Genomic DNA, 25,203 nt, shown 5'->3' with positions numbered 1-25,203 from the left:
GCGTCTCGGCATCTCCTTGCAAGAAAATCTTCCCCGCATCAAACCACCTGTTCAACAGACGCAAAACCATCCCCATTTTTATGAACAAGCTCAAATAAAAGCCCCCCCCCCACCCCGACACGCAAGTCCCCGAGTGCAAATCTTTCAAACGTCCGATTGTCATTCCGTTTAGAAAAAAACCCAAACTACAACGTAATCTCGCATGGCGCCAGCGTTCGTGGCTGAAAAGCGGCCATTCATCAGCGGCTGCCACTCGCACAGCCTCCGTCGACACTCCTTCGCCTTCGCGCCAGGAACAATGACGCTGCTCCATCTCGGCTTGGCGGTTTTTATCTGCAGCCTTCCTGCGACGGCTTTTCAGGCGCATTTCCTCCACTGATACATTGGGAAAATTACTTGCATAGCGCGGGAAACAAAACAAAAACCAGCTTTTCTCGAGGAAGAAATGACATTCTTCCATCTTCTGCTCATTCAACACCTTGTTCACGCCAAAGAAGCGGAAATAACGTAGCGATGCGCAACCTGTTCACTCGGCGGGCTTGAAGCGCAGCCAACTCGCTTGACAAAATGGTCGGAACACGTTTGGCACCAAGCAGGACAACCGAAAGTCAGAGAAGCACAAATAAAACGTTTTCTTGCGATGTACGAACCGTTCAGGCGGCAAACCCGTTGAGACAAAGTTGAAGATGACGAAACGTCGAGATGAAAAGTTAATCGATACAAAATAATTGCAAACGTTCAGAAACAAATCGGCATTTGCGATCTACGAACAGTTGAGCTACGAGGAGCGCTCCCGTTCGCTCGGCTTCCTGCGCGATCACCAATCACATCCTTGGCAGCCTCGAGGTGACCTTCTCATAAAAATAACTGCCAGAGAGCAACAGTCGGCCAAATGAACGCCACACGGCAGCAGACAAGGAGTCGACACGTTATTACAGCAACAGTTGGCGCGTCGCGGACAGCTTCTTAATGGAGGCCCGGCTGGTGTTCGGATCTCACGGAACAACCGTTTCCATCACGGAATACGCTCGAGAGTGCCGAGGGCTGCGCTGCGCGTTCGCTCGGCCGCCAGAACAAATATACCCGAGGTGAAATGAAAACCCTCGCCACCTCGACGGACACGTTCGCAAGCGCTCGCAATGTTGCCCGATCGCCATGGCGACGACCGCCATCATGCTGAAATGTGACTTGAAATGCTCATAAGTGACGATTAATACAAATCTAGCCAGAGACGGACAGGCACGTCAACCTATTTTAGTGGGCCGTCCTCCATTTGCAAATTCCGTCATCGTCTTTATTCCTAAAATAATAATCCGGTGTCCCCGTACGTCCTCGTTCTTTGAAAGCGCTTCTGTCCTTCTTTTGCAACAGCCAACACTGGACAGAACTTTTTAAATTATTGTATTTGGTTTTTTTTTAACAGAGAGAAAAAAAACTCCATAAATGGGGTTGTGCAAATTTTGTTGTCTTATTTTGTAATGAGCAAAAAATATAGATTTTAAAATATCAAATATCACCACACCGCCGATTTAATCGGTTGGGCCCGATGACAGTATTGTATTGAAAAACTGTGAAAGGTTCTGCCTTACCCTCCCATCTTGTTTGTTGGACACTTTCAGAGAACAAAAAAAAAAAGAAGTTACTTTATTCATTACGTAGTTTTTAATGAATCGGCCGTTTCATCGGTTATTGTTGTTTTGAAAAATTTGCATTGGTCAGGCCCTATTTTGACAAACAATTTTATTGCGCCCAAATTAACAAATAAATGATCTCAGTGGGAATTTTGTTTTGACTGTTCATCAAACTTCCACTCCTCCCTTTCTTTCGCAATCAAAGGCCAAGACCGATTTTGGCTTTTTTTTTTTTTACTTAACGGATTCCCAGTGTTTAACCGAGCGCAGTGTTGCATTTGAAGGAAGGCTTCTGGCGGCTCGGAGTTCTGTTTGAATTAGTGCCTAGGAGAAAAAAAAAAAAGGCACACACGCACACACACAGTTTTTTTTTGTTATCTTCCGCTGTGCGAAATTAGCCATTTGCTCATTCAGAGCTCCTTTCGAGAAAAGCAAGCTTTTCAGGGACGCTGCCAGCTTTCACGAGGAAAAAAAAAAATGAAAAGAGGGCACATCTGCTTTCGTCGTCTTTAACGAAGGCTTTTCAACGGATGATGTTTCTCCAAATGTATTTTTAATGGGAAAAAGGTGCGACGCGGATCCCGTTGGGGTTCAACGGACTGTCTCGCCTCCACGTGCGAGCGTGACAGCACGCAGGGGCCCAGCGAGGGCCGGCGCGTAGCGACCATCGCTCACTTAGAGTGGACGCGGCGAGGCTAGAAGAGGACGTCCCGAGTGATGATCAATCACGGCTTCCCGTTAGCTGGAGATAATGAGAACGGGCGAGCTGGAACGTTCGCTCAGTGAGTGCAGAGAAAAAAAACTTGGCAGCGACGCAATCATCCGGCCATAAACTTGACAAAAATAGACGCGGGAATCACAGCTTCCAAAAGTGGCAATTCCATTCGGAGGTTTCCGTCTGTTCTCACAGATATTTTGTACAATTCTGGACAAAAAAAAAAATGCTACAAGGGGAAGACAATGAACATGTTTTTTTTAGGATGTCTTAGATAAATGATGGGAGAATCTCTCAAGTGGTTTTCAAACTTTTTACCCCAAGTATAAGCTCACAGCTCTCCATCATAATGACCAACGTCGTTACAAGTTAAAAATACGAGGCAGCGATTATTTATTATTATCGTTAGCCGCCGTTCCGTCGTGAAATTTCGACACAATACAGAGATGCTAAACGGATAAGCAGAGCTGCAGTGTTGACACAGCACCAAAATCTTAACGGCTTGCTTACAGACACATTGATGGGAAATATGTTTGTCATATGCCCTCGAGGAATACGTAGAGATGAAAATGAAAATAAAAGATGAAATGCGCAATCATTAAATGAACTTTCACTGAGACGAAACATCCATCATGGCTGATGGAAGCGTGATTGATGTGGGTGCGCGGGTGCGCGCGGGTGCGCGGGTGCACGCGTTAGCGCCAAGCCGTCGGGCACGCTGCCATTTTCTGAGCCTCGCCGCCGTGTGAAGGTGATTCGTCAGACTATTTTCTTTTTTTTTTTTCCTGTCTAGACTTTTCCATCCTCGCCGCAGCAGCAGCAGCACGAGATTGCGGATAATCCACCGAACCCTTAATGAAGGAATGAAGCGTAGCGGAAGCGTGACGGCGCACAGCCGGAGGCGATGACACCGGCGACACCGGGAGCGGCCCGGCGACTGCGGCAGAGGACGACGAAAAATAAAAGTCCAAGCAATAAAGGGAGCAGGAAGGAAATGTTGAGAGACCGAATGACTAATTTCTCATTTCATTGTTAAATGATGAAAAGACGAATTGTCAACTTGCTTGTTTTGCTTTTTCACATTGCTAACGACTAAAAAAAATGTTGAATTACACTCGTACTTCAGTGGAGTTAAACACAAATACTCATCGTAACAAACACGCAGAGTAATTCCGTGTTACATCGGTCACCGTTTTGTGAACGTATTCCAGCCGGAGGAGAAAAAAAAAAAAAAAAATCAATGTAGGCCTTTTCGGAATGGACAATACGTTGAACAGCTTTCAGCATTCCGGGCTGCCCATCACCTTTCGCCTCCCTTTGGCACCAATATGCCAGGCGGCATCATTGTCTAGGGTGAAGTCGAGCAGAAAACAACAGCGGCCGCCCCACCCCTGCCCCCGCCCTCCCGGTCCCACCGCGCCGGGTAGTTCTTCCCGCCCGCTCAGGGGACCGTCTGGGATGGCGACGTCGCCTCCATCTGGCGCCACCTCCTTCACCCGGAGAGCTCGTTGCGCCTCGTTATTTACCATGACGGAAATATAGAGCGCCGCATCTGGGAGCGGCGTCCCTCCGAGGACGGGAGCGGCGTCCACTCCATCAATTGCGGCATTCCAGCCCCTCTTCTCACGACAGCGTCGCTAATTGGGTTTTGTTTATGAGTTGTGTGATCAGCGGCGACAACGTAATTGGTGCCGTTTCCTCGCCGAGTCTAACGGTGGTGGGGGGGGGGGGGGTCTTGTGCATTTATCCTCTGTCGACTTCACTTTTGCCGCAACGGTTTCAATTCTCCGAAGCGCATGCTGCGATAATTCCACCCTTCATTGTTCACTATTAGGCGCGTCGGATTCTTGCGATGTCGCGCGTCTCTGCCGGTCAACGAGCCAACTCGTCAAAGGGCGCCGATGTCGTTTGCTCACAGAGGCCCATTTGAGAGCTCCAGCCGATCAATTCTTTGAACAGATCCACTGCAAATCTAAAGTGAGCGGCACTGCCCTGGCAAAACTCCGCCCCTCTTGCGCAACCAACAAAATCTTCCCTCCCCTAAAAAATTGGCAACCACGGCAGCACATTCATTTGTGGACACGAGTCTGCCGTCATTTTCAACCCCAAAATCTTTTGCAGCTGCGCCACAATAACCTTGCTTTATCAATAAAAGCGCATTCATGTTCCTCGGAAATTGACAAACGACTTCTGTAAACAGAAGTTTATTAACCAACGAAACAAAAAGGATGACAAAGCAAGCATTCTTTCGATAGCTCTCCTCCGATTGGCTGGTCAGAGCGGGCTGAGGTCAACGTTCAAAACTCCAAAAGAATCCTTTGACTTATGAAGAGGAGACTTTTTTTTTTGGTTTTGTTATGTTATCCAAGAAATATTGATTGTAAACTGCACGTTATGTTGCATTTTCATGGAGAGTTACTATAACTGCAAAAAAACGAATTAAGGCGAGGCACGTCCCCGAGTTCCATTTCGTACGAATATTTTTGCCTGATGTAGGTTAATGGAATCTCAATTTGGAGCAGATAAGGATGCCCAAAACGCTGACATTTTTCTCGTGCCACCGTCAACGGCAATGAACTTCACGGCCTCCGAAGCCGACCAACAAAAGCAGACAAAAGGAGGCACCGCAGCGAGTGGCGAGCGGAGTGATTAATGAGGCCACACCGGTCGAGAGCATCCCCCCCCCCCTCCTCCCTCGATACTCCGGAGTGCGCAAGCAAGTCTCCGACTAATGACTGCCGAGATGTCCTCTGATATACATTTCCTGAAAACACGACAAACGTCTCCCTATCGCCTGGAAAGCTTTTAAGGAGTTTTAGAATAATACTCGGAAGGGGTCCGTTTTCAAGATATTTCTGCGTCAGCATGTCACTCGATAATTACAGAGAAGGTTTTTTTTTTTTTTTTATTCCCGTTCCCAGAGCGCCGTAATCGAATATCCCGTATTAGTGTGCGGCGACACGAATTACTTCGTAGCTATCAAACTGGAGAAAGGAACTCGTTTGTCACAAGCATGCGGAACCTTCAAGGGCTGACGACAAACTTTTTGGGGAAGTGGAACATTCTGGAATGAGCTGTGTGAGTGGACTCCCCCCCCCCACCACCACGGACAGCAAAATATGCACAGCTGCTGCCTGGTTGCCCAGAAACGGAATGTCATTGCAGAAATACCCCCCCATTGCGCAAACGCGATAGTGTTGCGGGACGCTCGGCAACTCCCGAAAATGAGCACTCTGAGCGCCAATCGCCGCTGCCCATGACATGCCATTTGCTGGCGCCTCTCACTTTTAATGAGAGAACTTTGAAAACGGGCTGGATTGGATGAAAGCGTACACCAGCTGACCTCCCCCCCCCCCCCCCCCCACCCCCTCGATGAAAGGACGACCTCACCATTATTGACTTCTTTTGAGCTCGTTTTACAAATCGCCAGAGAAAACACTTGAGAGCTCAAAATCACCTTCTGGACTTGAGCTCATTTCGTTCCGAGCCTTGCCGGACGGAGCATTTTGCTCCATCTGGAGCCCAGAGGATGAACACAAATTGGGTTTGGTAACGTGAGACTTTAAAAGGAAACCTGATTGAACTTAACAACCTTTTCCATCCCCAAAGAGATCTCTCTTTATTCAGTTCAACCTCGTTCAAAAGTCAGTCGGCGATTAAGAGAGACAAACGTCAACGCCATGGAAGGTCGCTCAGACTCTTGCCTATTAACGTGACGAGTATTTGATTTTTGATTTGCCCAATTCCAGGCCTTTACCTCTCTCTCTCGCTCTCTCTCTCGGTCGGTCTCCCCCCCCCCACCTCGAGACACGAAGGCCATCGGCAAGTAAGAGAAGCCATATCCGCAAATGAACTAATTAAGCTGCTCCATGTTATCACATAAATGGCGCCCTGAGATTGTTCGCCGCCTCCGCCGTAATGAGAGAGGACACAAGCGTCAGAAGAAAAGGAAACGGCCTGGTAGGGTGGATTTATCGTTTTGGGGGCCGAAATCACCATTTCGGACAACACAACTTTGATACTATTCGGTGCACAATTAAACAGAACCAGAATTGACGTTATGGTCATTCTACTCACTTCAAAATTAAACTTGCCAGCGGGAAGTTTTTGAAAACTTAAGAACTGCCCCCTCTTTGGTGTCCGAGCATTATTGCAGTTATAGTATTTGTTTTTCATGGCATATTCTGCCAGGTTTGTCAAGAAAATCGTAAATGAAATCGAAATTGTAATATCCGTCCCCAAAATAAATAAAAAAATAAATCGCAATACAATTTTTTCCTAAAAAAAAAAAAAAAAGAAAAAGCTTCAGCCCGAGTGTCAAGGATGCGCTAAAGCAAAAAAGGGAAATCAGATTGAAGCAGCACAGGAAGCTCCTCCAGTTCCCGCACTGGCCAAGCGGACACATATGACATATTTGAAGGCAAAGCTTCGGCGAGGCTCATTAAAGTCGCCACACAAAGCGAGCGAGATGCACTCCCTAATGAGCGGATGCTCCGAGTTGGCAGAAAAAAAAAAATGAGAGAGAGTTGTGTCCTTGGGAAGTTGGCCATGACAGCCTCCACTGTATCCAAACGTGTCAGGACGAACAACCGAGCCTTTCTCACCGCCTCCTGCGTCTCACTGGACACGCCTCCTCTGTTCTCCGCTTGCCGTTGGAATTCAAAACATCATTAGAGATGGAGGGAATGTTAGGCGAAGGGCCGGCATAGGTGAGGCTTCGACTAACGTGAGATTAACGCAACGAGAGCAGAAAATATTACAGTCCGAAATGAGGAAAGATCGGATTAAAAATATTCGTCGCGGGACAACGTGAGAGCAAATAAATGAGAACAACTTTCATGATGTCGATCATAAAAGTGCGCTCTAACGGATGGGGCGGACAGTTTCAAGACTTTTAAATTGTGATCTCTTCGGCGCAAGTCAAGGCAAATGCAACGGGTTTTTTTTTCCTCCCAGTCTGAAAAGTTGATAAAAAAAAATATATATATTATTTGCGCACTCGTCGTTTTGATAATCACGCAGACTGAGCAGACTTGTTGCAATGTTACAAACTGAGTTAGTAAACTAAGCGCAGAAATTGTTTGTGGACGTTATTTTAGAAATCTCTTTTGAGTATCGGGTTTGATGGATTGTTTACAAAATGCTGGAACTAGAAACTCAGATGGAAATTTCTGTCCTTGGTGAAGACATGACAGAAAATGAAAATTGACAACCACTCTATAAGGGAAAAGTTTTTAGGTGAGGATTAAGTTTGTCTTGGGCTAATTTTGGTTTACTTTTAGCTTTAGTCTTGGGGACAAGTTTGAGTTTAGGAAACAGCGGAGGGTCAGGACAGGGGTTTTCAATCCTGTTCCTCGAGGGGCGTGTCCTGCTTGTTTTCAATCTCTCATATGATAATTCAACTCAGGTGAGAGCCAAAGCAATTTGGTGCTCAGCGTCCAGATCAAAATGAACTCCAACGCCATTTGAGGAGCCAAACAAGCCAGCCTCAATCCCCCGAAAATGGCACAATCCTGACAGAGCCTCGTTGACTTGCAGGCGCCATCTTACATTCAATTCGGTCTGTTGGGCTTTTCCTACCTGAAAGGAGCCGCAGCGTAGCTCGTTGATTGGAAAACCATCAGAGGCTTTCGCGACCGCCTCCCGGAGCCCTTCGGGGTTTGACCCGAGGAAATGGGAGCGGGCCAAAGCCACGGGAGGTTACGATGGCGCCGCTGCCAGCTTGGCGACGGCGAGCGGAGCCGAGCGGAATAACAGTGGGCTGCATCGAGCAAAGATTTCACACGGAGCTTGGAGCGTGAGTCGTGATCAAGGAGCGTTAAACAACCATCAAAGTGCAACCAACGTTCACAAAAGTTGCGACAACATTTCCATTGCCAGATTTTGGCTTTTGTATCCGTTTGAGAGATGATAGGTTGACACAAATCTTGCGCTTTTGCTCTTGGACTTTTTCACACAGCACGCCACTTGAGACGCTATTTGGCCTTACATTGACACAATTCTGAACTGCCATTAAAATAATTTTAAAAAATGCATTTATTTTGCTTGCGCTGGTAGTGAATGAGCGGATCCATGTTGATTCGCATCCCGACAAAATAAAATAAAAAAATTTTAAAAAGGCAAAGCGTTCTGGACATCCAAGCTTCCTGCGGGGGGGTGGGGGGGTCTTGACTTAAATGGTGGCATGAGGCGCGTTTTTCCAAGCTCAAATAACAAATGCTAGCCATGAGTTGATTGCACTTGAACATATCATGTCAACACGTCTTTTTCGCTCGGCAATAACACCCCGTGCGCAATTATCGCAATTTTTCCAAAACAAGCCGTCGCTCTTGATCGATGGCGAGCCAATTTAGCCGAGCGACGTGCGCCGCAACCCTATTAAACTTTCAGCGGGGCAACAGATGCTCATGCTTTTACATCAGCACTAGCGCAAAAAAGAAAAGAGACTCGCTATTTTCCCAGATGCCAACAACTTCCTCTCTCGCTATTGCCACAAATGACGAAAGCGATGCGAGGATGATGGCGCAAATTAGGCGATGCTCCGCCGTAATGTAGCGGATAGCCCCCGGGCATAAAGACGCTCAGCCCTTCACGAGACGCTGCTTGAAAATGCATGAATTCAATCATGCATATTAATGAAACATCTTTCGACATATCACTCACGACAATTGGATTGGATTTTAGACGGGGTGGCTCCATAAAAAAGCTCATTCACGTCAATAAATAACTCCAAAATAATACGTTAGCATTTTGGAGCGGCAAAAATGTTGCCCTTTTGTTGCGACTTTGTCACCCATAAAGTTTATGAATGCAAAACGTCGGTTGTTCAAATTGTGAATAATGTAAATAATGTGCCCATACGCAATAATGGTGAGATGCCCATTTTCGAGAAATGTTGAGAAAATAGCACCCAGTTGTTGAATTGTGGTTTTGTTTGGATTAAACACGTCGTGATTACGAATGGCCCACATACTGCAGAATGCTACAAAATTGATTGCCGGCACCAAAAAAAAAAAAAAAAAAAAAGAAAAATGTTTTCCATTTGACAACTTTTGTCCTGCAAGATGGGTAAAGACAAAACCAACCCGCTGAAGAAAAAAAAAAAAATTGTATTGCCTCCATTTTCATGCGCAGGCCTAATTCTGAACAGTCAACAGAGAAAAATAATTACCCAGCGAGAGAACAGTGGGCCAACACCAGCTTATTAAAGCAGCTTGCCGACTCACTTTGCAGATAAAATGAGTCTGCGGCCGGTCGTTTGACATCATTGCAATGCAAACGACAACGCCACGTTGGTTTGATGGCGCGCGCTTCCCAACGACGGTTGAATTATGTTTCAACAATAACATTAAGTAAAGTCATTAATATCTCCCAGTTTCAAATTAAGAAAAAAACACAGGACCATATTTGCTGGCTTTCTGGCAGGAGAACCATCCTGTTCCCGCTCTCCACTTGAGCTCAGAAAGGAAAGCCATAAAGCCCCGCCTCCTTGACGACACTCTGCCTTGTGTCATGACAACGCCGCCGTCACCTTCATTCAAACCCCCCCCCCTTTATCTCGACAACCGCAAGGCTTTTGAATCCGATTGCATTTAAAAAAATAAATAAATAATCAATCAATCAATCAAAAGTCCCTAACGATTTGAAGATCGGTTGAGCATCAACCCTCGGGCGATGGATCGCACCCTATAAATGTGACCTTTTTGGTGGTTTGTCAGACTAAAATCAATAGGATGGCTTCTTGAGACAACATAGGATCATTAAAAAAAAGTTTGGGAAATGTGAAGGAAAAAAATAAGAGGAAAACAACCACGTCTTGCTTGAACATCGAAAAAAAAAAACAACAAAAAAAACCCAGCATCTTAATTAAAGTCTAAAATTGGCTGAGAATGCAACTCCAGAGAGGCAGTGGACATGATCAAGAACCAGTCCAAATCTTTTCAAGTCTGCCATGTGGTTTTTGTGTTCCCTCGCCAGCCAGCTGCGACAACAACAAGTTTATTTCCATCAGCATGACCTCATCCCTTGCAGGTTTCTCATATTGGATGGTAGCAGCTAATTAGATGATGGCTGACATGACAGTTTGATCAAAAAGGTCCTCAGAGCCTGTCCGATAAATGTCTCTTATCTTGTTCCCGCCGCATGACAGCGTTGTGAGAAGTGAAAGCTCACGCGACAACACAAGCTGAGGCGGCACCTTTGCCTTCTTCAGCAACGCGTTCCCACAACACCTGCAGCGTTAGAACAGGATTTCACAACCCATAAAAACATCGTCCGAGAAGGAACGCCAGCAAAATTTGGACCGGACAGAAAATACACATGAACGGGCCGCTTTCGGCCGCCTCGTGCAGACATCTTGCATTTTTGTCTCACAGATGAGTGATAATACAATATCAGAGACCCGCTTTCTTATCTTTGCACTAAAAATAAAATAATAAAAATCCAAGGTTATAGTTCAAAACAGAATGCCTCTTGAGAACTGTAAGGCTTTGAATATTCAAAGAAACACTCGACTCACACTTTTAGATCGTACTGATAACATCCCACAAATTATGCCATTTTTTTTTTTGGTATCAAAGAACCGGAGATTGCACAAAAATATTTGCTTTTCCAACAAAACTGAAAATGCTTTTGAACTGACTACACTTGTATGATGTTAAGATATCAAAGAGTGATCAAAACGTCAAAAAATATCAGACTGAGCAGAAAAGCTTGACAAAATACTGAAAATGAAGACCAGACAAGACTTTTAGAGAGTATTCGGAAAAATACCCCTCACGTCTCGTGCTGAAAATATTCACAACTGACATAAACTATCGCAATCATCAGAATGGGGGGAAAAATGCTCAGGCAAGACTAAAAATGTAGATTAGTTTTTAAATAAGAGAAAATATTTGTGCTGAAACCAATTTAAAAGACAGAGAAAGTAACCGAGGCCAAACTTTTTGGATGGAGTGAAGACTCAATGACCCATTTGGACAATCCTGGAATCCGTATCATGAAAATGTTAAGCCGCTAACAAACATTCTGCTTGAGAACTCGCGGCCAAAGTTTGTGCCGCATGACCTCGTGTCTTTCTGGCCCTTGGCTGGCGTACATGGCGCAAAAAAAAGAAAAAAAGACTGCCGGCCGGGCCACAAAGGATGCTCGCCTCAAGAATGTGCTCACGTTGCCAATTGAGACAGTAAACAAGCAGTTGTTGCAATCGCGCAGCATTTTCATCTCGACACAAAAGGCCGAGGCATCTGAAGACCCGCGAGACCCCCACCCCATCCCATTCCACGCCGGGATGAGCTAACACGCCGTTGCTGGGCATTACATCATGACGGTGAGTCATGAAGCGAGGTCAGAAGAGAGTTAAGCGCACACCCCGCAAAAGGTACAACAAGGCGATGAATTTCACGGCAGGAAACGGGGAAAAAGCAAACAGCAGCTGCCCATCTCGGAGCCAAAGAGCCAGTCCTGGACTTGATCTCTGCGCTGCGGTCGATAAATCATTAACTCCAGCTCGGGCGAAGTATGCTCAGTTTTTTAAGGCACTCGGGTCAGCTGAAGGTTCGGAGAACTGCACTTTTATTTTGGACGGGGGAGCAGTCTGAAATTGGCGTGCGTCTGGTTGAATGATGCATGAGTCCGTTTTTGCTGGTCATAATAAAGCGAAAAGAAAATGTGGTAATTGCTGAGTTTAGATTAGTTTTTGTATTCACAATTGACATAAGTCGTCTTGATTTGAGGGCGTTACACACCAATTCGAAGTCGGTCTTTCTTGAAATGGGAACTCGGCACGTCGGGCCGGAAGCACTTAAGTTCACAGGGGAAAAAAATGGGAAAATGAGCAAAGTTCACTTAGTTCTTGAGAAACGGCATTCATTTTAATCTGTTTTTTTTTTTCCGCATTCGTCACTTCCCGTTCTTGTCCAGTGCACTGATTCGCTAGCTGACAGCCAATCACAATGCTCGTTTAACCCGACAGTTCGCCCCGATTGTAAAAGTCGAATCGGCTGAACACGCTCGTTGCTGTGCAAACTATCAAAAAAGATGTTAATTAGTTAAAAATTACCCCCCCCCAAATTAATATGTGAACTACTCACTCTTAAATGTAATTAATTACCAGAGAAAGTAATTATCGCAGTACTTTTTGGAAAAAAACCTTCAAATCTGTCAAAGAATTCCTTTTTTGAGGTTTCCCAAGCCAGTTACATTTTGATTACGTTTCATATTTGTTGCACTTCAATAGTTACCATATTGAAAAGACACACCTCACTTATTGACAATGGAAATACATGAAAAACATTTGTTTGCCTGAAAGTATTTGATCAACAGGCGCTTTGAATAAGTTTTAACTCACCACTGGTTAGTCGTGTCGTCCACACCACATCATGAGGCTGCCAGTTTGTCAAGTTGAGTCTCGGACAAAATGGAAGGGGACCCAAAATTCAACCCTCATTAGTTTCGGCTGCGTTGCGTTCATTTGCTCGAAACATGCTTGTGGAAAAATGTTTCATCAGATTGAGGGCATTTTCTTTTCTCGTCATTATTTCCTCAACTCACTCGCTTTGAAGGTGCGTCTGCGCAATCATCGCGGCTGCCATTCGCGTTAACAACACCTGCGCAACTCCTCTTCTGATTGGCTTTCAATAAAAATGGACTCCAACCTCAGCCAATCAGCATCACGTAAACGGTTCCACCCACCTCCTCTTCTGATTGGCTTTCAATAAAAATGGACTCCAACCTCAGCCAATCAGCATCACGTAAACGGTTCCACCCACCTCCACTTCTGATTGGCTTACATTAAAATTGGACTCCTTCAAAAAAGATTCGCAATCGCAAGATTGAGGAAACAAAAACATCAATTAGATAGTTCTTCAAAATCCTTCAGCCCTCGTCTGTATTGCAAAGCAATGCGTCAATTGGATTGGAACAAAATAAAGAACCTTTTTTGCAAAATTCACTATAAAGACTCTCCAAACCTCCGTTTATAGCAGGCGTGGGCAAAATACGGCCCGGGGGCCACATGCGGCCCCTTTAACATTTTAATTTGGCCCGCCAAACTTGAAAAAATAAAAAATATAAACCTTGTTAACGTTTTATTTTCTAAATACTGCGGTGTGTCAAAGACATATTTTGTTGTCATGCTTTTGTTCACTTTCATTTAAAATAAAATATATTTATTTTCTCCGATGAGGTGAGGAGACCAAAACACTCCATCCATCGGCTCCTGGTCCGGCCCCTCTGTCAAATTTTAGGACCCTTTGTGGAGCATTGTAAGTAGTCATCGTGGACACTGCGGTGAATATAAGCGCCACACGATGACCCGTATTCCGACTGTAATTGGCTGTTGGTTACCGAGCAAACTTGCTAATCGAGCACAAGCTTTTCATCGAACCCGTATCCATTGGAAGCAAACTAAACAAAACAAAGGCATTAATGGGGATTACTTGAGAAGATAATCTAAGACCCGCAACGACGCTAGACACCGTTTTGGGATGAGATCACACACACACACACACACACTATAGTGCTAATGGGTTGTTCGTACAACATTAACGAGAACTTGAAAGTCATCATAATGTACAAATTTGGTACGATTATAATTATTCACCGCATCTCGTCTTATTGCGAGTGCAGCTCGACGAACGTGCACTACGATTATACACTTCTGGTGAGAAGGAAAGCTTTTTCCTCCATCAAAAAGCAGCAGCGAGCAACAAAAGGTGTCTCACTCCCGCTGCTGATGTGAAATGCTGTTCACTTTTGAGCCACGAAGGTAATTACCGTCTGATGAAAAACATGTAAATACAAATAGGATAAAGGATATATGTGAGGGAGCACACGAGTGCCTTGAGATATACGTTCGGGCAAACAATTATGTGGCCGTGCTTTTATCCGATAGCCGAATGCAGGCGGTTGTAATAAATAGACCAAAACTCACAGGCATATATGCTTTCTCCTCTGCGAAGAGAGGCTAATATTACTGCTGTACTGAGAAGCTGAGAGAGGAGCTGAGCGTCATTTGAGTTCACTGTCCCTGTACAAGTTTGAATTTTTGCTCAAAATCAGGAGGAGGGGGTGATGATAAATGCATCTTAAGGCACCTGTTTACTAGCAACGGCAGATGGATTCATCAATGTTTTCAAATAGCCGTAAAAAATGACCCATTAATTATGTTTTAAATGAGTTTCTAAGCAAATTGGAGTTTTGCGATCAAACTTGTAAAAATCTCGATTTAGCAAGAGACCAAATCTTCGTCCTCAGTCGCTGTCACGCTACTAACGGTTACTCCTCCAAATGGTCTTATGACGCCTGCATTTTCCAACGACCATTAAATGCATACGCCGTATGTGGTGCGGTTTCGCCGCAGTCCTTCTTTCCACGACGGACCGTTTGCGACCGCCTTGGCGCTTGTCAAGATTCAAATGAAACGTCAGAGCACAAATTAGAACGTACTGTACGTTTAATGACATATAAACCACCGACATACGTCGAACGACAGAGCGCACGTGTTTTTCATATCCTTGTAACCACTTTCAAGGTGCCAACCTGCTTCTTTCTTGTTTCTGAACCAAACCAAACCCATTTTTCTCAACGATGTACATACTGTATAAATTATTTAGAAGTGACACTCTTCATATATATAAATATAAAACAGGAGTGGGGGGGGGGGCTGGGTTATTTTGTATAATTTTTGTGCTTCTTCTTCCCCCACATTCACGTTTGAATAGGAGACCCTCAGAGCTCACACAATGCAAATGGCTCACGGCTCTATTCACGCACTTATTATTATGCAAAAGGCCGTCCCATGGCCGCCGAACAGTGGCAGCAGATGAAATAGAGCGAGCGACCGTCAAATACGAACGGTACACTAACAAATTCAGCGTGAAGAAACGCTGCCGCACGCTGAGGATTCATGAAGAATGAAGTCATTCTTTAGCCTCGGAGCTCACTGAATTTGTTGACGTACAGTTTTGGAACAATTTCTTTATGTTTGCCGTTGAGTGATTTGACATCAAATGATGAATATTCGACAAGATTGCGCTTTTATTGGCATGTACCTCCATCTGGAAATCAACCTTTTGCTTGAAACCACTCGTGTGATGCAATAAATCGTGGCATTGAATCAGGATGTAAAAAACGGTTAAAGTCGTTGCATTCATTTGAATTTGTACAATATGACAGAGTGCTATTTCCTTCCTCTGAAACACAAAAGTAAACGATTGTGGGGAAGGCTGGAACAGATTGATGGCATTTCCATTCATCTTAATGAGGAAAGACGATTTGAGAGCACTACAGTAACAACGTCATCAAATATGTGAAAACGAGACTAATTAGTTTCTCCCTTTCATGTATCTCGCGGGTTTTGTGATCAGTCGTTATCTGCCTTCCCCCAACCTGTTGTTCCCATTCCCATAATGCAACAGAGCAAAACATGTTCACCGTGTTCGCTTTTACGCGCAGATGGTGCAGTGACAAAGTTCCAGAGTCTCGTATTTATTCTGAGCGCGACCTTATAATTTTCCTCTTGTTTGGCTGCTTATTTTTTATTTTTTTTTACCCAGTTCCCCTTCGTTCAAAAATAGCCCATATTATTTTCATAGCCGCTTTGAACACGCACAACCGCACAACAGTTTAAGGCACATGTGTTTGCCATTCTGCAGTTGTACAATTTCTCTTGCAATTTTCACCGCGTCCTCGTCTTTTTTGGTGGCGTGTGGCTGGAATTCAGTCCGTCTCGCCGCTCGATGGCGCAAAATGTTGTTTCGGACGTGGATGGATTGCTAAATGATGTTTATGTCATTTGGAGATTGATCGGCCTCTTGGGATGAAAATCGAGCAAAGAGTACGGAAGAGACTTCAACACAAGGAACGGCGTTGCAAACATGAAGCGCGTCATCACGACAGTCCTGGTTTCCCGCTTTACGTTCAGCGTTGGTAAAATTCAGCAATTGTCACAAAAAGCTTCAAACTAAACAAATGTGTGCATTTCCCAAGAAAGCATAAAGCCTTTTTCATTCATCAAAATGCAACACGATTCTTCCGAGTGAACAAGAAGGAAATCACATTTAGCCCCGGGGGGGGGGGGGGGTGTTATTTTGATGTTTATTTAGCAGAGAGCTCTCATTTCCGGGTCCTGTCAACTTGACACATGGGTCTCACTGAAGCTAATTAATGCCATGTGATTTTTCACTGGCGCTAGAATATCGACGTGAACGTAGCCCGAGCGGATGTTAGGGCTATAAACAGATTTGTGATAGCATTTTAGATTTGTTAAAACATCAGGGGGGTGAACATAGTACCCTGCCGGACGCCGCCTGAATGTGTCAACGTGTATTTCGTTGAATTCATTTGCGTTGTTCAGCTTTCAAAATTGTCATCCGATGGACCGCCCCTCCCCCACCCCAGAATGTGACTCAACTCCTTTTCTGAATTCCGTCTTGTCGGAATTCCTCCGAGACCACCGACATGCCAATTCGGATCCTCGTGATCTAATCGCGACGATTCCGCAAGAGAGGGCCGAGTCAGTCGCGACACAAGACCGCAGTTTCGGTTTTGTTCAATCGTTCAAGCAACGACCGTGTCAAATTGTGGTTCATCGTCAAGTCGGCGAACGCAACCGGACGCTGACGCGCCATCACGGCGGTGATGCGCAAAACCCTGTGGGGAAACCCAAGAACATCTCATCCAAACTCCAAAAGACCATGATCTAGCTTTTTTTTTTAGGTCCAATTCAATTTCTTGAATCACATCGGAGCATCTTCACCAACCTCCAAATTTAATTACACTTGAACCGAAACAGGAACCGGAAATCAATAAAGCCAATTAAGTTGCTCAGCCTTCTAATAAGTAAGAGCGCCGTGACCCTTTCAATGCACCCCGGCCTGTCAAATATTACGATCCATTTCTTTGACTTTTTCCGTCTGCCGCAATAGTGCGGCATCACCTCGCAGATGTCGAATTATCGTCCTCTCCGTTCTTTTCACTGTTTGTCTTTATGAGCTTACGTGCACTGCAGCGACTTCCTTCAAATATCTGGGAAAGATTCCGAGCAATGCCGCATCGTCAACCGAGGTGTCGACGGGACACATTGGCCGCGCTAGTGAGACCCGTTAAAAAATGAGGAGCACAAGCGATTTAGTTTGCAGAAAATGAAAAAAGGCTGGACTGGCAAAAGCAAGCGGGCAGCACAGTAGGAGGACGAGAAAATAATGGATCGCACCTTCCAGTAAACAACACGGGCACATTTGCAACAATTGTCAAATCAGTTTCGACAGCTTTAACTCATTCACTAAACGCCGAGTAAAAATAAGTTCATCTGACAACACAGCGAGCCACTGTCAGGATTTGTTTGGCAAAGTCGTGATGCCCGATGCTGTTCCTGATGGAAATCATTCATTTTTTATTTCCAGTCTTTGGACGAGTAGCGGTTGCGTATTCGGGCACGGGCCAGAATTCCACTCGCGGCGTCTGAATAAAAAGGCCACAAAAAATATTTTGAAATCACGGTTTTGTGCTACTTTTTGTCGGAAGGTTACACCGTAGAACCCCAGTACATGCTGTTATTTTCATCCGCTGGGATGTAAAAGCGTATCAAAGTCCGAATGTTGTTACCATGACAACACTAGCATGCACAATGTTCACAAATTCATCCATTGTATTTGACGGATTCAACTTTTGAAAGGATTAGCATTACTGGCAGGCATGCTAACTGCATTAGCATGTCGTCGTATTTTACATTTCGACCCAGGTTATAATGACAAATCCGCTCGAACCAGATGTTCGATCGGAACGCTTGCGACCATGACGTGGTCAAGTCGCCCGTGGAAACACATCAACAGCCAGTCGTGGGTACCGAGCAAAAACAAATCCCAAATTTAGACCAATTCTGTCTGAAAATAAAGAAGCCTTGTCACTGAATATTTCATCAGACGCTCCGGTGCTGGTCAAGCTGCTGGTTTCAGCTTGTGACAGCACACATGGGCTAAATATAACAGTTGGCCTATGACGAGAAACAGAACCGTGCGCCGACAATGCCTAACTTTGCTCTTTGTAACCAGGCGGACGTCTCGTAAATCAACTATTCATCCTCTCTCCAAAGGGCCCTGGGAGTCCTCCAAACTACACTTGGGGTCGCCTATAGAACTGGAGAGCAGATGTAAGGAGGAGGCGGAGGAGCTTTGAGGTGGTTGTGGGCTTGGTTGGGGGGGCTGGGGGGTTAAAAAAGGGTCCCCTAACCACAGGAGTCTTGGGATTGCAAGCTATTGTACACACGCGATGACTATTCAGCGGTCTCCAACCGGATTAAACTGCACAGTCGGTTTGTCTGGACTCTCAGTTAGAAATAATTCTTAATCGTCCACACTTTGGAAAATATTTATGTAAGTCATAAACCACTTAAAAAAAAAGCAGCTCTCAGTACAGACATTTTTTAAAGGTGCAAAAAAACAACTTCTGAACATGTGCACTGCACATTTAGAGTGGAAGGAAAAAATCATACATGGAAAGAAACTGGAGTGAATGGGGGCTGAAGATGCTCCAGCACCCCCACCCCCCCTCCCTCCACACAAAAAAAATAATAATTTATCCTCAAAGCAAGTTTGAGCACGACAAATTGATTCCAATCAGCCGCGTTGCATTTTAACCCTCTTGGGGAGGCTGCTGACGTTTGGAACTTTTGCGTCCGAGCGCGCGCGCCCCCGCCGGGTAAACGAGCCTCCGTTTGGCCCGCCGGTGGCTCCGGAGGATGCTGCAACCGGCACCTCCGTTTTACAATAAATAAGCAATTGAAAAATCACCTCACCTGCGCAGGCGATGTAGAGGAATCCCCAGAGGATGTCCCTTATTTGAAGCATCTTTAAGAAGGATTCACGGATATTCTCCTGCTTTTATGTAAAAAGCTGGTAAACAACAACAGCCAGCGGGCGGCTTTCGCTCGGTGCTCCTTGTCGCTGCCCGTGTGCGCGCAACAATGAGTGACAAGCAGCAGCAGCAGCAGCAGCAGCAGCAGCAGCCGTAGCACACACAAACACGCGCGCGCTCGCGCGCACTAACACACGCGCTCGCACGCGCTCAATTGATACCAGTGCGATTACTCCGCCCGGTGGCCCCTCGCTTGCACAGCATGCAAGGATACGCGGGAGGGGAGAGAAGGAGGGAGGGGAGGCGGAGGCGGAGGAGGATGACAAAGTAGTGCGCGGAGCAGGCGGAGGAGACAGCAGATGGTCCGCTAATTCGGATTATTGAGCTCGCGCAAACTGGCCGCTTGCGGGTGACGAGCGACACCGGAGAGAAGCTCCGGAGTGAAAAGTTGCATTTGAATAATTAGAAAGAATATGATGGAGTTAGGAGGAATAAGTTAACGATTCGGACAACAATCCCCGACCCCAAAAATATATATTTATGTTGGGTGTAGTATATATGTATACGGAAATGTATTATTTCAAGAGAAAAAAAACGTTCAATGAATCATCATATTTCAACAACAAAATAAAAAAGATACAAACAACAATTATGCAGGAATAAAATGGCATGCTGTATTAACAAGAAAAAAAAGAAAAGATATACAGTAATCTCATGTGGATATATTTTTGTGGAAAAAAAAACAGCACTCTGTAATGTTGCACTTAAAATATAATGACAAAATTGACCAAATTTGTTTTGCTTCAATTCGATGGTACATTTTGCTGGTCTTTCTGGTGTGCACACTTTGACCACTTGGGGGCAGTATAACACAACTATCAACCCATTATCTGTTTTGCCTCTCCTCACGAGGGTCGCGGGCCTGCTGGAGCCCATTCTAGCTGTCTTCTGGCAGTAGGCGGGGTACAGCCTGATTTGGTTGACAGCCAATCGCAGGGCACACAATGACATCCATTCAAACTCACAATCACAACTAGGGACAATTTGGAATGTTCAATTAATCTACCATGCATGTTTTTGGAATGTGGGAGGAAACCGGTGTAAAACCCACACAGGCACATGCAAACGCCTTGCAGGAAGGCCAGAGCCGGAATCAAACCCTGCACCTCTGAAATGTGAGGCGCTTTTAATATGTGCTGCTGAAATAGCATTAATACAGCAACACCGAAGAGTTTCATAAGGTCGTCTAATGCATACCGAGTAGAAATTGACCCCAAAAAACGGGCATCCTCTTATTATGGTAGACATGACACGAAAACATATCAGTTGCTGAAACAATTCTAGAAGGCTATTTTTTTTTTAATTTCCAAGGTTACTACTTAGTGACTTTTGAGGGATTCATGTTAGGGAACAGCTAAAATGCATAATTTCACCAGGATATGCATTTTGGCTTAACACTTAATTACCCAACACTTACATTCCTTTATTCACCAAGGCCACTTTGAAGTACTTAGACACTAAAATTCTTGCGCTAATTCACATTTCAAATGAAGCGTTTGATCTTTTATTTCAGTAAGCTAGTGTCAAGTGTGCGCTTGCTAGCTTTGCCGAAAACCACTTGAAAGTTTTAAGCCGTGAATAACCCATTGCTACGTTATCGCCTTTTGTTTCTTAAACGTGTTAGAGCTGCTTAGATGTGTGTTTAATGAGCTCAACGACCATCGTTTGGGAGGTTTTGGAAAATAGAAGGGCAGCTGCGGGTACTCACCAGAAGTGAAGAACAATAGCTCCCTCTACAGGCCGGACGGGCACAATGCAGCGTCTTTTGAGTTTGCGTCCATTCAGTCCAAAAAAAAGTAAAATAAAAATAAAATTAAATTCAAGCTCATTCATCCAATCTCTGAACAGCTAAACCTAAATTAGTTTTAATGTATTTTTGTTTTATATTTTAATTTGTGTGTATCTGACATCAAAGGTGGAAAACGATTAGAAATAAATTATATTGTGCCATTTTTTCCCACAAATACCTGACACTAGAACAGAGGTGTGCCGCATATAAAGCAATAATAATAATCCACCCGATTTTTGTGGCGCTTTTTTTTGTACGTTGCTGCAGATAAACGGACCAAAAACTTCCCCCAAAAGCCCAAACAAGAGTTGCGAGAAAAAAATTAATTAAGCTAAGAGGTTGAAAAAAAAGACATCAAGTAAAAATGTGATACCTGCTTGTAAACAAAACAAAGTTGTGTTCAAATTTAAAGTGTTTTAACAACAAGACATATGGCTTATTCATTAGCCTATCTATGGCAATTTGCATTGTTTGTGGACGTGATGATAAGACGAAGCTCTGTGCTTGTTTGAAATATACATTTATAACAATATGCATGAGAAAACGTAGATTTTTGCATTTCTAATTATTGTTTGCAAATGACACCATCTATGGGTGCTTTTGTCCTGGGTGTTGATTTCTATCATGCCTCTAGAGGGCGCTACAGGACAAGATTTCCACTAGTGGTTAAGGCTTGGTCTTTAATACTCTGTCTATGGATTTGCTCACAATAACACGTGAAAAAAAAATGGAAGAGTGAAAAAAATGGGGTAGATTCGAACCACAAACAGGTATACCCTTTATTTATTTTTTACAAGTCTTGTCATTATTATAAGATTACCAGCAGGAAGGCTTTATTGCAGAGGTGAGTGTTGACCAATTGGGGGAGCTGTTGTACAGCCGCAACTTTATCTTTCTCAGTCATTAGCAATGTTTGAATGAGCTCCTGTCTAATTTTCTTCCTTGCCAGCATCATTAATCACGCAGTGATGTGTTTAAATCTCAGTGAGTTTTTCTGCTCATGTCTTTTTGTTGCCAGGCAGACTTCATGAGGCTCAGTCAGTGCAAAGTGGACCAATGAATACAACCAGATTCTGATACTAAGAAAATATTTTCAACAACAACAATAACACATTGTTGGTTATGAAATGTAGGCTATCCAAATTAAGTTTGTATTCTACTGAATCACTACTCTGCGTTCGACAAAATACAGCGCACATCAGAAAGAGAGGAAAATCGGCTTGTGATTGCGCAACATCAAAATTCAGCGCATTGGCTAATACTGCTCTGTGGTTCACCAGAAGGCTCGGATATTAGATTGCATTTTTTTTTTGGTTGCTCTATAAGCGTTCTATCTCCAAAAACCACTGCACACTCAGTGACTTCCTCACTAATCAGGCCACCAGGCTGGAGATCAGGGGCTTGAGCCTCTTGCCTCCCATCCTGCTCCCCAGAGGTTAATTACGTTCACTTTGCCTGGCGTGACTCAAAAGAAAGAGCGTGAAAAGAAGGAAACCCAACAACGAGCCGCCTCCGAAGAAGTCTCGCTTCGAATGTGACGTGTCGCCAACCTGGCTGGCGGACGGCTAATTAAAACGACACAACCCAGAATGCGTGGCGGCTTGTCGACGCGGCGGCTTGTCGACGCGGCGGCTTGTCGACGCGGCGGCTTGTCGACGCGGCGGCTTGTCGACGCGGCGGCTTGTCGACGCGGCGGCTTGTCGACGCGGCGGCTTGTCGACGCGGCGGCTTGTCGACGCGGCGGCTTGTCGACGTGGCGGCTCGGGCTGGAGTCTCCACGCTTTGTCTCCTCGGAGGTGAATAGAAGAGGATTCCGCTTCTCGTGAAGGAGGTTGTCGGAGGTCTTCGTGCATATGCAGTAAGGATGCCGACGTCGTGGATGAATTAGAACATTGTGCCTGAATTTATTTGGCAAAACGCTTCACTTCCATGAGGTCAAACGGTCAGCTGTAAATTCAATATGGATTCATAAATAAAGAAATAATTGGTATCCAATAAAGACAAACACTATTATTTTGCCAGATTAATTTATTTGTATTTGCAAACTCTCTTCAGGTATTTACTGAAAGTATGACCTCGTCTTGGGTCTTGTTTTTTTTTTTCTTTTTTTTTCTGTAATGCCATAGATACAACAAGATGGCGCCCAAGCCCTGGCTGATAGGGAGGTAGTAATTTATATCGAATTATGTTGAAGTGAGTCAATGGCACCATAAGACTTTTCCATTTCGCCGGATCAATGACATCTCCATTCAATTTCAATACGTAAGACGATTTGCGCTAAAAACGGGAAAATTTGTCAAGTTCATCTCGGCTTTTGTTGTATGCCACGTACGGCGCCCACCCGTATCAGAGCGTCTTATTTTAAATGATGCCCGCCGTGCTCCTGACTGTCAGATCATAATGTGGTTTTATGTCTTCAGCTGCGGGACTATAAGTTACTCGCCCATGTCTCGTTTCATTTGCTACTCCCCGGCATCCAATAACGGCGCTTTCTCGCACCTGCCCGCCAATAAATCCTTATGACTTGTTAACCGTCTCGCAGGGAGACGCTTTGATGCACACGGTTGGCTGCAAAATTTTATTGGAGCAAGGATATTTCTGACAATTCTTAGAGTTACTTATAATCCACATTGTGCTTACGGTGGTGGACCTGAACGGTAAAAGAGTTTCCAAGTATTTTTTTTTTATCAAAATACCCCAAAGATCAAGCCCAGAAAATACAGAACACCAGATAGATTGCCTTGAGATTTGTTTTGTGTCTTCCAAATACTTGACACCAAGAACACACACACACAGAGGTAAGCTTTTAGATGACTGCCAGGCCAAGAACTGATTTAGTGCGGCTTTGGAGGAAATAGCATCATTGTTCTTTCCGGGGGGATTGGACGGCAACAAATCATCACCAGGTTGAAAATGCTGTCGTGAAATACATGAAGCCCTTTGCTTCCTTACATCCCCCCCCCCCCACCGGTATTTGGAAGCAATCTGTGTCGGCGACATTGAGCCATGAGCCGTCATTGAGAAAGAGCACGAATATTGATGCTGAGTGGGCGTGTGTGACCCTACGGAACGTACTTTATTTCTGTCGTACTACCATTAAGTGTGATTGCACCTCCACTCCACTAGTTGGCAGTGGCACTCTCCTTGCTCATTGTGAGCGGCATGTTTTAAGGCTACCATGTAGGTTTGTTTTGCAACAGAAATGCTATTATTTATAGTTGCGGCGAAGAGTGGGTGGTGTGGGGGGCGTGAATTATTTTCTTCTTGCTGGGGGGGGCGTAACGGAAAATAATTGAGGAGCTCTGGTCTAGTTAGTTAAGTTTAGTACTTTCATTCGCTTGAAGTTTTCAACACAATTTTCACCCCAAAAACGTATAACACCTGTATTTTGTAATAACTGAGGCAATATGTAACAAAATTTGCCAACGGTTACCACATATCACACGGAAAAATTGTATTACAAAATGTTGCCACAAAATGCAGAGTTATTAAATCATAAGGGGAAATCGGATGACATCATTACAGAATGGAATGTCAGGACATCATGTGGCAAACAATTTGAAGCACCTAAACTTTTAATGGCATACACCACGAAACACCAACACCAGTCGCTTGGGAGTTCTACCCCGAACCTTTTCATCCCCAGAGGAAGAATCCCAGCCTCAGGGCCTTTCTGTGCGGGACTGCCATTTTCTCCCATGTCTCAGTGTTCTCCAGGCACCCCGGTTTCCCGGACAACCAAAGTTTAGAACCTTAATCAGTTCCCTTGGGTAAGCTGCTGACACGAGATCTGGAATCGGTCCCCTGGGCGCGTGACATTTTTGCGCCTCAACTAGCAGCCATCACTACGACGTTTGACACCCTTGCCTTAGAAAAAAAAAAGCAGGCTCACCCTAACCTCCGAACCTGCCGACCAAATGATGCAGAGCAACCCGGACCCCGAACCTCATGAAACCTTTTGCCCACAAGCGCACCCTAGCAAATTCAAATGCCCTGACCTTTATCTTACCTTTCCTTCAGGTCAAGGCAAGATAAAAAAAAAAAGAAGTATGGCAAAAGACAGACAATGAATTTGACGCCACTTTTTCTAAATGACGTCATCACGCCAAATCCCAAGCGTGAACCTCTCGAGTTTTTATATATATATATATATA

The 25,203-nt window shown here is 44.7% G+C and overlaps 1 protein-coding gene and 1 long non-coding RNA gene across 7 annotated transcripts in view; both read right to left on the bottom strand.

Annotated features, from left to right (window-relative positions):
• Positions 1 to 19,458, bottom strand: part of ncam1a (neural cell adhesion molecule 1a) — a 122,743-nt gene extending 103,285 nt beyond the window's left edge. For 2 of the 6 annotated variants that reach the window (XM_088279182.1, XM_088279183.1), the window contains exon 1: positions 19,142 to 19,453. In XM_088279182.1, the coding sequence (XP_088135308.1) occupies positions 19,142 to 19,193 (52 nt within the window). In that variant the 5' untranslated portion in view covers positions 19,194 to 19,453. Of the gene's footprint in view, positions 1 to 19,141 lie in introns of all 6 variants that reach the window. The other 4 variants (XM_088279184.1, XM_088279179.1, XM_088279180.1 and 1 more) reach the window with 4 other exon arrangements.
• On the bottom strand, positions 10,162 to 12,936 carry LOC148320582 (uncharacterized). Its single transcript, XR_015839628.1, has 3 exons — positions 12,695 to 12,936; positions 12,093 to 12,147; positions 10,162 to 11,988 (listed from the first exon to the last, which is right to left on the bottom strand). It is a non-coding gene; the product is annotated as an uncharacterized LOC148320582 (long non-coding RNA).
• Positions 19,459 to 25,203: the final 5,745 nt, after the last annotated feature.

Source organism: Idiotropiscis lumnitzeri, chromosome 17 (genome assembly GCF_059441095.1).
Source record: "Idiotropiscis lumnitzeri isolate Australia: NSW breed Sydney's pygmy pipehorse chromosome 17, RoL_Ilum_1.0, whole genome shotgun sequence".
Lineage (NCBI taxonomy): Eukaryota > Metazoa > Chordata > Actinopteri > Syngnathiformes > Syngnathidae > Idiotropiscis > Idiotropiscis lumnitzeri.
Note: the sequence above shows the minus strand (reverse complement) of the source record. Positions and strands in the feature narration are given on the sequence as shown.